Below are 17,739 nucleotides of genomic sequence, written 5' to 3'. Positions count from 1 at the left end.
TTTTTAAAATCTTTATCATTAATCAAAATCAAGTGTTTATAAGTATTTAAAGTTTACATTTTCATTTTATACCCTTTACCTTTTCTAAATTGTTTATGTTTTGATTTAACTTTAAAAATAATCAAGTAATAGCATTTTTTAGATAGTTTAGGGACCTTTATTGCCAAAACATGAAAATATCCTTTTGTTCCCCGGAGCGCTGCGCGGTGGCAGCTTGGGTGGCCACGCGGCGCCTCCACCTATCTACACAGTTTGTTTCGTGATAGATCGTTTTCTAGTTCGTTTAAGCTATAAAATTGATTATATTAAGTATGTTTGAATGAATTAAGGTCCAAGTAAACATCATATAACTAAAATACAACTCTTAATTTGTTTTCCCATGGTCAAGATCATATCTTTTAGTATATTTCATTGATTCTTTCCTTAAAACGTATTTACTTGCTTAAACGGGCTAAAAATGCCATAATTAGTTCGGTCTATGTCTTCCTATATAAACACATCATAATTCCCTGCAGTAAACTTTAATCTAACCCTAATCCACCACCTCCAGCCGTCACTAGTCTCTGCAATCTCGTAAACCCTTCGGTTTTTTCATATTCGTTAAAGATGCAAAACTTGATCGTTGACTTTGCATGCTTTAGGACCTTTGACTTCCGTTTCTCGTCAATCCTTTCACTTTCCAGGTAAGTTGTAAACTGTAAAATCGTTCATACACATTCCTAGTCAATAACCTTCAATCAATTTCGGTGGTTGAAGGGTGTTGACTGGTCAATTGCTTTAAAACCCGTTAAAGGGCAAAACAGTCAACAAGTTTGAATTTGCGTTTTCTCATGCTTCTGGTCGGATTCAACGTTCGGTCCAGAATACTTTTATTCTCGTAATGAAATTTTAAGGCTACTGCCCAAAATCCGACTTCCGACTCGCTGTTCGGATTCTGGTCAGTACCAGCTCGCTTAAACGTTTAATTCAACATAACTAGAGTTCTACTCATCCGTTTGGATTGATTCCAGCGGCATTAAGTTCATTTTTATTTATAGTTTCATATCACAAAGTTTCAGGTTCTAATCAGTTATCTCGTTTGACGCGTATTGGATGACTCGCTTATCCGTTGACTCGTTTATTCTTAATTATACTCACTTGCCTTTAATCTAAGGTGAGTTTTATCATTCCCCTATTTTACTCGATTTTCACAAATGTTTTGGGGACATATGCGTATATCATACTATACATACATATCTATATATACATACATATCAAAAATAGCAAACGTGTAATTGTGTGTGATTAATCAAATCTACTTATGTGCTTATTTGTCTTTGTATGCAATCGTTTGACATATCCCCTTGGAGAGGGTTCTCATTCTATTGACCACCGCTAGATTCGCTTGACAACGGTCTTATTCTATTTATTTGCTCATAGTTGATTTACCGGCGCCCGATTCGCTTGGCAATGGTTTAATCGACAATCTATTTGTTTATGGTTTGATTTCATTACCGCATTTATTACGTTTTGCTTATTTATTATTTTAACATTATTTTTGGTGTCAAAACTTGGTGATAAACTCACTCAACATGTTTGTTGACAAAACTCCATTTTCTACGCATATGCAGGTTGTCTGAGTTAAAGGATGGACACTTAGAAAGACCTTAGGGTTATATTGAAGACAAACTTGAATTTAAATGATTGTAGTTATTTATTTGAATTGTTTTGTTGTGTTGTATTTGATTATTGTGGGTATTATTTGAACAAAATAATTAATTAGATATTGTCATTTATATTTATGATAGTATCTTTGAGCTATGAGCAATCGGATCATGCCCGGCATTTCCGCCTTAGATTGGGGTGTGACATTTTATTTTACTTAAATTATTACAGTTTGGTTTTTTCGGTCCCGTACACCTCCAATAATAAGGTGTCTTCTCTCTATTCTATAAATGAAGGATTAAAATTATGCTAGGTGTGTTTATATACAGGAGTAGTTTAGCCTGCCTTTAAAGAAATATTCAAGGAAAACTTAAAATTAACATCAAACAGGTTTTATTATTTATGTATAAATACATGCATTAATATTAGTTATGGGAAAAAAACATAGATTTTTCAGAGACGAAATTATATTAAAACCTAAAGGGAACATTGTAGCAAGAAGTCTCAACTTACAAGAAAAAAAAAGACGAAAATCTGAAATACACGAAATTACAAGAGAAAAATAACATAATTGATCCTACAGGCTACACCTTTTCTTCCTTCCATTCCAAGCCTACCCTCGTTTTTCGAGCGTCTCTCGCTCTCCTTATAATATAGAAAAGTAAATTCATTTTAGACTAATTATCTCCTCTTCCTCTCAAATAAGGGCACGAACCTGACCCGTAACCCTAAAACCAAGGAACTCACCAACATCAATAGCATTGTTTTTGCTATCCTCTTTTGAGCGAGTTTATCTTTGTGCCCTATATTCCACCAGATAAACCAAATCTTCAAAACTCAGTCTAGTTACCAACCTTGTAGTTGATGTAACTTTGGATCATCCTAAGGTGTCTCTGAGTTTTAACGAGCTGTTGGTTTTTTCTTTTTACTATGAGGACCCCGCGCCTTGTTTTGATTCGAGAGCATCTTCTTTAATCAAAATGCTGGTGCGATAAGGTTTGAGTTAATAGTATATAAATAGTTGTGGTAGATGCCAGACATCTAAGGTCGTGGTCCTACCAGAGAGTCTGATTGGTTGTCTCCCCCACCATCTCACAACAAGCTACCCATTACATGACAAACTTAAAATTGATCCAAAAAAGCTAATTAATTGATTAATTAAGGTTTTCATTGTCACGGCTTGATTTGTGTTAGGTTCACAAAAAAAACATGTCATTGGATGGGTTTATAATTATCTTTTTGAGAGTGTTTTAATGATTAAGGAAGTGTGTTATACGTGCTTTACACTCTTGGGAGTTGAGGTCATAGTCTCAGATAAGTCTAATTTTGGAGTTTAATGTGGGCTGGCATGATGTGTAATGGTGATTGGAGCATGTGAGTCAAGTTGTTGGACGGTATGTTGAGGATGAATGTTTGTCTATGGGTGTAACCGAGCCGAGCTGCTTAAGCTCGAATCGATTAAAAGCTCAAAACAAGTCAAGCTTTTTTCAAGCTTGAGTTAAGCCTGGTCCTCAAGTAAAGTTCGTTCAGTTATCAGGTTCGAACTCGAGCCTTGTATGAGAAACTTGTTTAGGCTTGAACAAGACTTGTGTATTTTTAAGTTTTACCTCTTTTAGACTTCTATGTATTAAGTTAACATTTCACAGCCAGGTTTAGGTTCGTTTAAGTTTTTTCTCGAACTATAAAAATATGTATATAAGTTAATTAATAAATAAAACGAGCCAGACTTGAGCCTGGAAAACCAACTCATGAGCCGAACTGAGCCCTTGTAAGTCAAAACATGCCAAACTTGAGCCTAATCAGGCTCGGCTCGGCTTGTTTACACCCCTAAGCAAGGGAAAGCGGCCAATGCAAGCCAAAATGATCACCGGTGGAGCGATGAGACAAGACAAAGAAGAATCATAGTCAGATGCCGTAGTAAGATGGATTTCTACTAGGGAGAGCATGAACGATCAAGTGGAATTGGGCATTCATTTTTGAGTGTTCCTTTAGTAATACATTCGCAAGGAAGGCACAAAAGACGATCGTGATAGTCTTTAATCAGTAATGAGTGTAGTGCTTCCACATCTTGTATTTCTCTTATCTTCATTACACGATAACTAGTTTCAATGAAAATTGTCACATGTAAAAAACCTAGTCGTGTATTCGAGCCGACAATAATGACGTTATCCTTTTAAAAAACACCCTCCTTTTCAAGGCTATTAAGAAATATTTGTTTTTACCAGTTTTCAACTTTTCATCATGTTTTGGTTTTATTTACGATGTTTTGTAGCTTTTTTTTTTACCAAAATCGGGATGACTTATTCAAATTTAATCGAAATTGACCTAAATTCCAATAACAGTTATATAACCTTTACAGTTAATATATATATACACAAAATTGAATCACATAAATAATGTATCAATTTAAACCACGTTAAAAACCTATATTAGCTTCAAAATTACCTCACTTCTCTTTCTTTTGGTCTTAACATGTCACCGTCTAAAAATATACGATGACACTCGAATATTATTAATTATTAACTAGTATTATTACCCGCGCGTTGCAGCGGGCGTGCCAAATCATAAAAGGAGTCGAGTTTGCATTATGAGTTCGAATGCGTAGAAAGTTTAACATGTAACAAACACTTGAATGATGTTATGTTTTTTTAGTAAAGCAATGACACTTTCATAATACCTGAAGGCAACATAAAATAACTCTCGTCATTTTGTATTTCCAGAATTGTGTTCGTATATATTGATAATTTAATGCTCTAAACAATGATGAAATCTAATATGATACTTACAGGCCTTTGAATTATAAAAATCATGTATATAATAGCAGTTGAAGAGAAAATTTGTTTATTTGTTACTGTGTTGAATGGTTAATATAATTGTGGCTAGTATATGCGTAACTTAGAAGCCCTGAACAACATACATGAACTCTTAACCCAAATTGTTGAGAGTTGTATATGTCAATCAATAACTTAGAAAAACAATGGTATAAACCCCCAAACAACACACGGCAATCAGTACCGGGCCTCGTAGAAGATAAGCAAGTTTGAAGGCGATGTAAAGGGATAAAAAGGGAATTAAACACTTGGTAAGGAGTTGCGAAACTGGTGTTGTTCGTTGTCGCCGGCGAACGGCTAGATGATGCTATCATGTTGGTTGATAGGAAACGGTTGGTCACCGTCGTTTCCTAGTAGAAGTAGAAATTAATAGAAGTTGCTAACCATCATCACATGGTACAAACAAACAAAAACACACATACAATGAACAATGACATACATGTACACAAAAAAATATTTGAAGGGACTAATATGTATAAAATCTATTGAAGTTTTAACTACCAATGTGAAAAGATAACTTCTATACACACATATATAAAAGTTAGTGGTTAATGCTCATGAATAGTAACTTTTGTGGGTTAACCAATTTTTATTTTTTAATATATATATATATAATGTAACACATAAATATATGTTCTACTTCAGCATGCAGATTTTTCCAATATTAAGGACCAACAATATTCCGAATTAACAAGTGTTGTTAACATATATATATATATATATATATATATATATATATATATATATATATATATGAATAGTTAAGTGACTAGTTGTGAAGAAGCAAAGTCCTTTACCCGTGCCATAAATCAACTTTAACTGTAACCAACGGTTCACATCTGTTATCACATTTAAGCTGACTTTACTTGACTTTCTTCACCATAAGGAGTGTACATGGTTGAGGGGTCGGTCTTTTTTATTTCTTTTGAATCACAACTTCATCTTATTTTGTTTAATCGTTGCATAAACCACTACTTTCTAAATTTGTCTCATTTTGTGTTTCTTTATATAATCATATAAATTTACGCTGTTTTAAACATTTTTTGAAAAAACTGGTTATTCACTACTTTAGTTGTTCAAGTGAAACCCTTATGTTTGGTAAATTTTAAGTAAAATAAATGTTCAGAATAAACTTTAATTTTGGATTGTAACATTCGACTGGGATCAGAAAATCTGAGCTACATGGAAATTTTTGTAAAGGTAGATCATTTTTGTAAAAGGACATGACAAGGAAAAACACAGACAAAAAGACCAAAACTAAGAATTTGATTCTAACATATTAATGGAAGTAAATATGTACCTTGTGTAATAAGTAAAAACGGAAGTATATGTTAAAAATAAAAAAAACATATATATATTTGGCAAATCTGAATTGACATAACAAATGAAAATAGTTTGAAGGCGTACTTTAGTAGTGTACAGTATGACTGTATTACAGTATTGTATTAGACACAGATGGCTTTAGTATATTCAAGCAGTTGGGCCGATATGGTTTTTGGTCCATGTGGTGGCACAGATTGTCAGACTCATCTGTCTTTTAGTGGCGTTTTGTTCTCATCATTTGCTACTTTACAGAGAAGCAATGTTAATGGTTCCAAAATTTCTTCACATTTTATATTTATGAAATTTTAGATTATACTTCTACAATTTGTTTTTCTTTTTAACTTTTTAACAACACATTATATTCTTTGAAAAGGACCTAGGGGCTTATTTTATATACCTTTAAAAAGTTACAAAGTCTAGACTTGTAATGTAAATTTTTAAGGGCATGGGATATTCAGATTGGGATGTTATATTCAGACATCATCTGACATTTGGTTGTCATGGGCGAAGCTTATGAGGGGGCGGGCTATCCCTGGTCACCTCCGTTTTTTTGCTTTGTATGGTAAATTTTTACGATTTCGTTCGAAAAATTTTTATAGATATTGAGCCTAGCCACCCCTCAGTGACTTTGGCCACCCCTGTGATGTCACACCCCGCTCAGAGCCTGGGCGTGACAACCCAACGTTGGTACTTGTTTTGTAAATACATCAGAGTTAAAGGTTTTAAAACGGAAGACATTTAATAAAATATTATTATATTCAAATCACGGGGTTTGAAACAACCGTTAAGTTATACAAAAGTGTTAGGATATTAAAACCATGATTTACATTATTTTAATATTAAAACATCCTTTGAGCCATCAGATCGTCTAACGGCTATCCTCTGTTTCCAAACACCTATCCTTCATTACCTGTAAAACAGTTATAAAAAAAATACGTTAGCAACACATGCTGGTGAACACGTTGACTCAAAATATTTAAGTTGCTTAATTATCCCCTCGGGTATCTTGTGACCCGGCCCATCGTGGCTTAGGAAACAACCAAGTTAAATATACTATTACAAACCTCTAGTTATACTTGAAACCTCTCAGCGATACCGCAGCATCGAGGTCTTGGCAACTATTCAATATACACGAGATAATCCCCTCTCGGACATTACTTGGGTCCGGCCCAACGTGGCGGAGGCATTAGCAAGTGTGGTGCGGTGCCCCCACCGTCTGCCCACATATGTAAGGATCCAGACAAACGTATATAATAGCCTGAGGGCCAGTATTACTTTTGTTTATAAAGTTTTAGGGATATAATCCCATGCAAACATTAAAGACTTTGTTTTATAAAAAGTTGGACGTATTCACCTTTCTTCTTGGTTGGTGCTTCTCACCAATTTGTCTCGTTACCTCGGACCTATAGTACGAGAATAACATTTTATAAGTATTAGATCAACGATCTAGCTTCAGACCTTTAGTCCGATTGCATAACCTTTACCTTAACATTTTATCTCTTTATAAATATAAGGACCTGCAGTCCTTTCTTTTTAATCGTTTATAAACCTTTGTTTCTTCTTCGTGAAGAAAATATATATTTCAAATTCTTATTATAAGAAATATAAAATCTTTATATAAAATAAAGAAGTATTATTTTATCTATAATCTCGACTTTATAAAATCTTATTTTCACTTTATAAAATCAAGGTACGGGCCATATCCCTAACTAGGGTCTAAGCCATTTATATTATAATAATCGGGCAGAATCCATACCTTGAATGACTTATTTATAGAAATGCTTGTGCTTTACTTGAATAGCACTTCTACCTGAAGGTAAGTCGAGAGGGTATTTAAGTAGGGTTATGGCACGCATTTCGAGGTAAGGCTTGTCAGGATATCGCCATCTCGGGTCGTGGCACGTATATCGAGACAATGTGTAATTGGAAGTGTGAGTTGGATGGTGAGGACCACCCCCCATGGCCAGCCTATTTATAGAAATTTTTGTGCAGCTTCGCGTATCGTGAAGCTGCACTAGCTTCGTTGAGTCGCCGCGTAGGCTTGCCACGTGTCGTTCCTGTCTCTCCACGTGTACTGCGAAGATGCACAACTTGGATTCTTCGCGTATCGCGAAGATGCAAAATTTTGAATCTGTTCATTTTTAGTCCCTGGTCTTTTGGTAACTTGCCATATATTGATCTTATCATCATCCAAAAATACAAAGGCGGCTCTTAAGCAGCTTGCGGCGATGCGAGCATGCGCCATCATAGCACCACATTGCGTCCATCACCCTTCACCCGAGCCCGTGCGCATGCGTGTGTGCGTCGTGTGCTTCGCACCCTCCGCTAGGACTAGGGAGAGTGGTTGGCCACTTAAGAACATTTCCATGGAATGTTCTCTCCTTATAAAGTGCTTTATTTTTCTTTCTTTCTCCGATGTGGGATGGAGTCTCCTTACTCCATTCCTTAACATAAACTACTTCCATTCTTTGTCTTATTTTTCTCTTTACATTTGCCAAGAATATTTTTAGTCCTTAAGTTTTATTAATTTGTCAAATTTGAACCATAATTTTTGTTATGTTACATGTGACTTAGCCCAAGCTTCACCACTGGACGTTGAAGAAATTCTAAACGAGTTATATAGGGGTATACAAGTGAAGGTGGAAAATTTGAGAACTATGAAAAATTTTAACAATAATAAGATATTATGGCCCATACAATGCATACAGGACATATACAAGGCATACAGACAGTGTAGAAATCTCTAGGCGCAAAGCGATCAATCAGAATTAATAGACATTAATCGGATTGAAATTGGTATGTGACTTTTTCAAATATACAAACATTAGTTTTAGAGCCCGTGTCACACACGGGATAATTCAAATTATAAAATTATAAGTAAAACAAATAATTACATAGCGTATATGAAAAAAAAATGTATTACATCTATGCTTGTATCTATACAATGTGTACATAAATTGTATCACAGAATGATTTTTTAAATGAACTTAATAAAAAAATGTCCGTACAAAATCGTGCCCGAGTATGCTTCTTTCTATTGAAAAATTCATTCTCGGTGTTATATGTATAATTGAAAGAATTTTGGTTATGAACCAATTTTGAAAATAAGACTTCTCATACGATAATAGTTCTAATCACTCAGCCTAAATACAAAGAGGCGTTACCTTTATTGATATATTTATCAATTTACCACCCATAAAAGGAAAGTAGAATATTAAATTTTAGCAATGGATGTTCTTCAAAAACTATGTTTTTCTAAGCTACACCATAAAAAAAATATTGAGAAGTTTCATAGGGCTTCTCAACTTTGTTATAATGACAACATAAAAATAATATATTAACCCATTCAATTTTGTGAATATTTTGTTTCATTTTAGCATTGTTTTGCATGACATGCTTCACATACAATGTTCTGATCACTATTGAAGGAAAAATTAATGTTGACATAAATATTTCAAATTTGATAAAAGTTAGAAACATTGACAGACATGGGGGTGGCATGTCGAAAGTGTTTTCAATTTTTTCATTAAATTTTAATAGTTGAGGGAAAAATAGTCAATTTGTCAAATTCTGAACCTTTTGATTATTTCAAAAAACGCCATTAAAAATAAACTAGAAACCCGAATCATGTTTAAAATTCTAACTTTCATACATTTGACATTTTAAAGTCAACACTTTGAACCCATAACAAATTTGACGATAAATCTATTTTGCATTCTCAAACTTTATTCAAAATTTTATTCTTGGCCCGTAACAAATTTTGACCTAAATGTAGTTAACTTGTACCAAACAATCTATTTACCAACTTTTGACTCATAAAATCAAATTTAACTTCCACAAAAAACCCGAAACAATTTTCATTTGAGAAACATAATTTGTTGTTGATTTTTAGAATTTACCAAGTATTTTGAAATATATAGTAAAATAATATGTTAATATTTATATTTATAAAAATATATAGATATTATATAAATATAGTGTAAAAGGAAAGTGAATAATTATTGATTTATTACATATATTAGGGTATATTAGTTTTGGAGGGAAAAGAATTGTGAGAATTAACCAAAACATGACAAGTGTCACATTTATTTTACTTTATTAGAATAGGTAGATATGCCAAATTTTATATATAAAATTTTTCAATTTTGGTCAATATTGGCCACCAGCGATCAATGTTGTAAAAGTAGGTTTACAAGGCCGAGTACTCCTCGAGTACTCGCTACAAGGTACGTCGCCGAGGGGAGTTTCTTTAACTCCGCCTAGTTACTAAGAATCGATCAAAGATGGTCAACCTCAGCCATAATTACATTTAGTCGATGGACTTGAGCCGATTTTAACTTAAAAAATAAAACATAATTCTTATTTTTATAACATTAAAGAACAAATATCAATTTTTAATTAATTATTAGTAATTCTTAAAATAATTTATTGTGTATTTCTTCTATTTATATTGATATTTACATATTTTGTTTATATTTACCATGCCCGAGTACTCCTTGAGTACTTCGAGTACACCCAACTCCCTCGTCAACCGTCTAGGGTCTGCCTAACGACTTTTGCAACCTTACCAGCGATTAATCGGCACTTAGGCGAGATTTTTACAACCATACTAATATAGTTAACATACGAAAAACTATATGTCTCTTATACGATACAAGACGTCATGGCCTATGCGACTCGACACTCGTATAGCCTATATGGGTTGAACATACATGCCAGCTTACAGGTCTAACACTTCCATACCATTATCGTGCACACAATATCTATTCTTATAGTATAAACCACATAAATGATGTCCGAATATAAAATACATACGTTTACGAGACTTTTTACTTGTTTATCATCTATCATGATGTTGATTATACGAAGTGATACTTTAAAGTGGTAGAATAGTAAATAATCCATACCATAGGGTCCTATATCTAACCTCTCAACATTTAAACCGGCTGGCCGGGCCAACATCAAAATAATAAAACGTGCCATTTTATTATTAATAACAATAACAATCACAATCCAAAACAACAAAAAGATAATGCTTTCCCGGTAACAAAAACCCTCACCGGAAAATGACGTCACCCCATCTCCTCCTCATCCTCATCTTCAGCACCATTACTCTCACTTCCGGCGTAAACTCACAGCCGTTCTCAGCTTCCGAACAATCAATTCTCCTTAACCTCAAGCAAAGCTGGTCGGACCCACCAACGCTAGCCCACTGGAATGCCACGTCATCACCCTGCACATGGCCGGAGATCCTCTGCCGGAACGGCTCCGTCACCGGACTTCAACTCCCGAGCAAGGCACTCATGGGCTTCATCCCGCCGTTCATCTGCGACCTTAAAAACCTCGAAACAGTGAATTTACACGATAATCTCATCGGCGGCGAGTTCCCTAGGGTTTTCTACAACTGCTCAAACCTAATTGAACTCGATATCTCGCTGAATATGTTCGTCGGAACCTTGCCGGACGATATCGACAAGCTAATTCACCTCAAAACGGCGGAATTTGGAGGTAATAATTTCACCGGAGACATACCGCCGGCGATCGGAAACTTAACGGCGTTAACGTCGTTACTGCTGTACCAAAACTTATTCAACGGAAGCGTACCTCCGGAAATTGGAAACTTAACGAATCTTGAAACGTTAGGGTTAGCATATAACGGGTTTTTGAACCCGGTAATACCGCCGGAGTTCGGTAAGCTTAATAGCTTAAAGACGTTATGGATGCCGGCGAGTAATTTAATCGGTCAAATACCGAACTCGTTGACTAATTTGGTCAAACTTGAGTTACTGGATTTGAGTTTAAATAATTTAGAAGGTGAAATACCTTCTGGGTTATTTTTATTACAGAGTTTGGATTTAATGTTCTTGTATAAGAATAATTTATCCGGTCAACTTCCGGTGGTGGTTCAGTCAACGAATTTGACTCGAATTGATATCTCAATGAATAGTTTGACCGGGTCAATTTCAGAAGATTTTGACAAGTTACAAAAGCTTGAGGTTTTTAATTTATATTCAAATAAATTCTCCGGCGAGATTCCGGCGAGTGTTTCGACTCTTCCGGCGTTGAGGATTTTTAGAGTTTTTAGAAATAATCTCACCGGAGATATTCCTCCGGAGTTTGGACTTCACTCCAAGCTTGAATCTTTTGAGGTTTCCGATAACCAACTCACCGGAAAGCTGCCGGAGAATTTGTGTGCCGGTGGGATGTTGACCGGAGTGATTGCTTTTGCTAATAATCTCGCCGGAGAGTTGCCGAAGTCTTTAGAAAGTTGTGATAGGGTTACTGCAATACAATTGTATGATAATAAGTTTTCCGGTGAGATTCCGGCTGGTGTCTGGATGTTGAAGAATGTTTCAAGTTTGAGGCTTTCCGGCAACCAGTTTTCCGGTGAGCTTCCGAGTAAGGTTAATTGGAATCTGTCTAGATTGGAGATTAGTGATAATAAGTTTTCCGGCCGGATTCCACCGGAGATTGCTACTTGGGGGAAGCTTAATGTATTCAAAGCTAGTAACAATATGTTTTTCGGCGAAATCCCACCGGAGTTTACTGCTTTGTCGGAGCTGACTGTGCTTTACCTCGATGGAAACTCGCTTTCCGGCGAGCTTCCGGCGGAGTTTAAGTCATGGAAAGCGTTAACCGATTTGAATCTTGCACGAAACAATCTCTCGGGTCCGATTCCATCGTCAATCAGCTCGTTGCAGGATCTGTTAGAACTCGATTTATCCGAAAACCAATTTTCCGGTGAAATACCGCAGGAACTTGGGAACCTCCGGTTGACAAGTTTGAATCTTTCTTCGAATAAACTCACCGGAAAAATCCCGAAAAATTTTGATAATTTGGCTTATCAGAATAGTTTCTCTAACAATCCGAACCTTTGTTCCGCTTCTCAAATCTCCAACTTGAATAACTGTTATCCGAAAACCTCACACTCGAAAAAATTCTCACCGAAAATCATAGCCTTGATCACCATCCTATCGGCGTTTGTTGTATTCGCAGCCGTCCTGTTTGCGTTATTTGTGTTTAGAGATCACCAAAAAAAGAAACCGAAACGAATCCGGACAACGTGGAAACTAACCTCATTCCACAAGATGGATTTCACTGAAAAAAATATATTATCTTGCATGAATGAAAGTAATGTGATTGGTTCCGGTGGTGCGGGCAAAGTGTACCGGATTGAGGTCGGTCCACCAAGGGGTTACGTTGCGGTTAAGCGGATTTGGAATAATAAAAAGGTGGATCAAACTCAGGAGAATGAGTTTACGTCCGAGGTTCAAATATTGGGTTCGATTCGTCACTCGAATATTGTGAAACTGCTGTGTTGTCTGTCGAGTTTGAACTCGAAGCTTTTGGTTTATGAGTACTTGGTGCACCAGAGTCTAGACAAATGGTTACATGGGAAGAAGAGGAAACCTGAGCCCGGTTTGGTTCCAGGGTTTGTATTGGACTGGCCTAGGCGGCTGCATATTGCAACGGGTGCGGCCCAAGGGCTTTGTTACATGCATCATGATTGCTCGCCGCCTATTGTGCATAGAGATGTGAAATCCAGTAACATTTTGTTGGATTCTGAATTTAACGCGAAAATTGCTGATTTTGGGTTGGCGAAGATTTTGGAAAAGCCGAAGCCTGGTGAGCGTGGCATGGCTAACGTCGTTGGCTCAATGGGTTATTTTGCTCCTGGTAAGAACTCTTTCCTATCACTCCTTTGACTTCTAATCTTAACTCGGTTTTGTTTAGTTTGTTTGACCATTAAAGTTTGCGTGTTAAACGGGTTGTATTCGTGTTAAACACGAACCCAGATTTCATGTCAAATATTAATCCGAAAACGACATGAGTTTTCACTAGTTATCACGTGCATGAAACATTTAGGTGATTTCACACAAAATTTTGTGTTTTAAATATTAATGCTCTAAAATTAAAATTTGCAAAAACAAGGTATAGATGTATATAAATTGTCACACCAAGTATAAAACTTTGACACTCATTTCTTTTAGAAAATCACCACATTGTCCATTTTGACCAAGAAGTTAACAAAATAGTCATGGGACTTTTTAAAATTACCAATATATTATGGCACGACGTGTGTCTGGTGCATCAGATTGTAGTCGACTAAAATGTGGCAACCGAGAAAATTGGTGCAACAGATTTCGTCTGATGCGTCGTGGCGCAGGGTGGTGACACATGGCGGCATGTTATGAGTTGACATTATTGAAAAGAAGAGAAAGTCAAATGGCTATTTTCATAACTTTAAAAAGTCAATGATATGTTGCTGATTATATTGGTCAAAATGAATATTATAGTGATTTTCCTTTCTTTTTTTTTTAATCTTGTAATGTTAGTTATAATATGACCTATCAGTTTAAGCATGACATAACACTGCTTAAAATAAGTACATAATTAAACAGGTTAACCATGATCCCGCCCGGCCGTTTACCTAATGTTAGGTACTATGTCATGTCAAAATCCACTCCCTTAATTAAAAGTCAACATATTGATTGCAGAGTACGCTTACACAACAAGAATAAACGAACGGATAGACGTATACAGCTTCGGTGTGGTACTACTTGAGCTCGTGACAGGACGAGAAGCAAATGAAGGAGACGAAGATTTAAACCTGGCCGGATGGGCATGGAAGCACTATGGAGAAGGTGATTCCGTGGCCGGGGCTTTAGATCCACAAATCAATGGCTTCATGGAGGAAATGAGCACTGTGTTCAAGTTAGGACTCATTTGCACAAGCACATTGCCATCGAGCAGACCGTCAATGAAGGACGTTCTCGAGATTCTTCGAAGATGCAACCCGCTTGATCAACTCCCCGAAGAGATGAAACAAGGACGAGAAGAGTTCGACGTCGCGCCTCTTCTCAAGAAAGAAAGTTATGTCACTAGCTATCAAGAAACTGAGGAGATCTTCTAGTCCTAAAAATGTAAGGCATTAGGGTCTTAGTTCTTTTTTTTTTTTTTGTATTTGTGTAACATCCTAAAATTTATAATGTTGAATAAAGAAAGTTACGTTTAGTGATTTCGCGTTATTAATTAATTAATATCGAGTAAAGAACGGATCATGGACTTAGATTAATTGAGATGGGTTAAATGAGAATGGGCCTTAGGTCCATGGGCTTTAAGGGATATAAATATCCCCTAAACCAAGCTAAAACCCTAAACCCTCATTTCATTTCCATCATAATCTCTACACACTCCAAACACACACACACACCATAAACGAGCAAGACCCGAGAGAGAGTAAACGTTAGTTGGTATTAGATCTTATTACACGAGATCTAGAGTGCATAAACAAGCTAACCAAGATCGAACGAGCGCTAAAGGTATGTTCTTGACCTTTAAAGTTTACGTAGTATTGAACGTTTTTACTTAAAGGTCCAAGCTTTATAGTATATACGGGATATATATACGACCGAAAACGGTTAGGGAACGTAGTGGGTGATGTCGAACCATAACAAGGGTATTAAAATCGCCAAAATGCTTGATAAAAACTAAACCCGTAGCTGAACTGGGCAACTTCGCCTGCAAAACCATAACTTCGCCTGCAAAACCATAACTTCGCCTTCAAAGCATAACTTCGCCTTCAAAGCTTAACTTCGCCTACGGCCAAGTTCGCCTAACTGGTAACTTCGCCTAAGGCCAAGTTCGCCTAACTGATAACTTCGCCTAAGGCCAAGTTCGCCTAACTGATAACTTCGCCTACGGCCAAGTTCGCCTAACTGATAACTTCGCCTAAGGCCAAGTTCGCCTAACTGATAACTTCGCCTACGGCCAAGTTCGCCTAACTGATAACTTCGCCTAAAGTTAAGTTCGCTTAAGGTTTAACTTCGCCTAAAGTTAAGTTCGCTTAGAAAATAAATTAAAAACCTAATGGAAAATGTGTTTAAGACAGTTAATGTAAATAAAATTTTTCCAAGCTGACCTAGCAGCTCGACCCCAGCCAGGGGCTCTGCCCCTTGGACCCTGTTAGGGGCTGCCGCCCCTAGACCCCGCTGCCAGGGGCGCTGCCCCCGGACCCCCGTTCGTTGTGGGTAGTAGTTAAGACTAGAAAGATGATATGAGTAGTGATAGTTAATTGATACGTATACTTGTTATACAGTCAGCCGTGCACAACTGAAGAAAGGGATTACGATTAACGGTGAACGTAACCGTGTTCAGGTGAGTTTCTAGCCCCATTTATGTGTTATGTTTTCGGGGCTGTGTGCATACTCAATATGTTTGTTAATACGCTTATCCTAAGAGATAAGTGTATGCCTTATGTGAATAATGTGAAATGTCTGAATGATTGCTTGATGGTACGTGAACGATCTTCGGATATTGCACGTACTGTCAGGTTGTAACGCTATGTATAAGGTAAGTATGATATGTATGCTTATGTGTATGAACGTGATAAAGTTAATAAAAGAATGAAAGGATGGTTGTATGGTTACGAAAAGGGTACCGAGCCCTAATAATACTCGAGGTATGACGTATGGTTGTATGGTAACGAAGAGGGAATCGAACCCTACAAATATTCGAGAACTAGGGAACCGAACCCTACTAATATTCGAGGAAAGAGGGTACCGAGCCCTAATAATACTCGAGGAAAGAGGGTACCGAGCCCTAATAATACTCGAGGAAGGAGGGTACCGAGCCCTAATAATACTCGAGGAAGGAGGGTACCGAGCCCTAATAATACTCGAGGAATGTAGGGCGTAATGCTCTTTATAACGTAAGATGTGAAAGTAAGAAAGTAAGAAAGTATGAAAGTATGAATGAAAGAATATAAGTTATTGTGTATTGTATAATGTATGATTAACTAGAACTCACTCAGCGTAGCTGACTTTTAGTATGCACGCAGGTGAGTAGGATGAGACAGCTGGCTTGAGTGGGGACACATGGCAGAAGAATAAGAGTCTGGCATCTGAAGACTTATGATGTTTTAATTTTAATGCTTTAATGTTGAAAGACAAAGGATGTTTTGAGACAAGTTATGAATTATGTAATGTTTTATGAAAGTTTTATATTCCGCGTAAAGTTTTAATTAACTCTGATATTTAGAACTGTGTTCATGAGTAAATCCAACACGAAAGTAGGGCTACCGGTAACGGGGCCCTACAATTTGTATATTAGGTTTACACGCGAAATGTACGTGATGTGTGCGAAGAGATCATTCTTACACATTATTTCTCATGTTAGCGATCTCAAATACCAAATGAACGTATAGTAATAGTAGATACGTGATTTTGAAGTCGCGTGTGTAATAGTTATGTGTGAAATTGTTATAACGTTACTTGCATATTAATAGTTTAGTTGTATAAGAATACATAAGCTATAAGTTACGCGAGTATAAATACGCAAACATTTTGAGTATACACAAATCTAAATTAATATAAGGTTTCTTGTTGATGGTAGATGGATGCCATAGTGATTCAAAATCAAATCACAGTGAGACTTTTCAGCTTTTAAAAAGTTTTTCTTTTTGCCTTTGGTTAGCCATGTGTTTATATAAATATGAATATCTTCATTTCCTTTGCTGAAATAGGTGGCAACAAACCAGTTTCTTCGAAGTATCATCATATTCAATTCCCATTGAATCCATTTGCATGCCAAATCTAGTTTCTGGAGGTCCAAATTTTGCAAGATAATGAAAACACTCAAATGTTTTTGTGGCTATATCTTCTTTTTAGTGAGCATATATATAACTAAAACAATTATCATAAAAATGATAAACAAAAACAAATAAAATAAACCGGGAAAAAGAAAGGGAAGAGATACTTCAAGAGGTCCGTAAGACCACACGCAGTGGGTTCATTTAGTAATCCACAACGAGCCAAACACCGTCCCGGCCTCTCGTTTTGCCGGGGTTCGGTGTATTTACAACGTCTGTCTTGCACGGTGGTGGGCTAGAACCTTTTCCTCTTCGTTTTGCTTCGTCTCCCCCAGCCACTACGAGTTGTCT

The 17,739-nt window shown here is 36.4% G+C and overlaps 1 protein-coding gene across 1 annotated transcript; it reads left to right on the top strand.

Annotated features, from left to right (window-relative positions):
* The first annotated feature begins 10,849 nt into the window (after positions 1-10,849).
* Positions 10,850-14,746, top strand: LOC143615955 (uncharacterized). Its single transcript, XM_077088937.1, has 2 exons — positions 10,850-13,475; positions 14,297-14,746. Exons 1-2 carry the CDS (start codon positions 10,865-10,867, stop codon positions 14,710-14,712), a joined length of 3,027 nt encoding a protein of 1,008 aa, XP_076945052.1. The 5' UTR covers positions 10,850-10,864; the 3' UTR covers positions 14,713-14,746.
* The last annotated feature ends 2,993 nt before the right edge of the window (positions 14,747-17,739 follow it).

Source organism: Bidens hawaiensis, unplaced genomic scaffold (assembly GCF_021521415.1).
Source record: "Bidens hawaiensis isolate Kalapana, Puna unplaced genomic scaffold, B.hawaiensis_p1.1 tig00044892_1, whole genome shotgun sequence".
Classification (NCBI taxonomy): domain Eukaryota; kingdom Viridiplantae; phylum Streptophyta; class Magnoliopsida; order Asterales; family Asteraceae; genus Bidens; species Bidens hawaiensis.
Note: the sequence above shows the minus strand (reverse complement) of the source record. Positions and strands in the feature narration are given on the sequence as shown.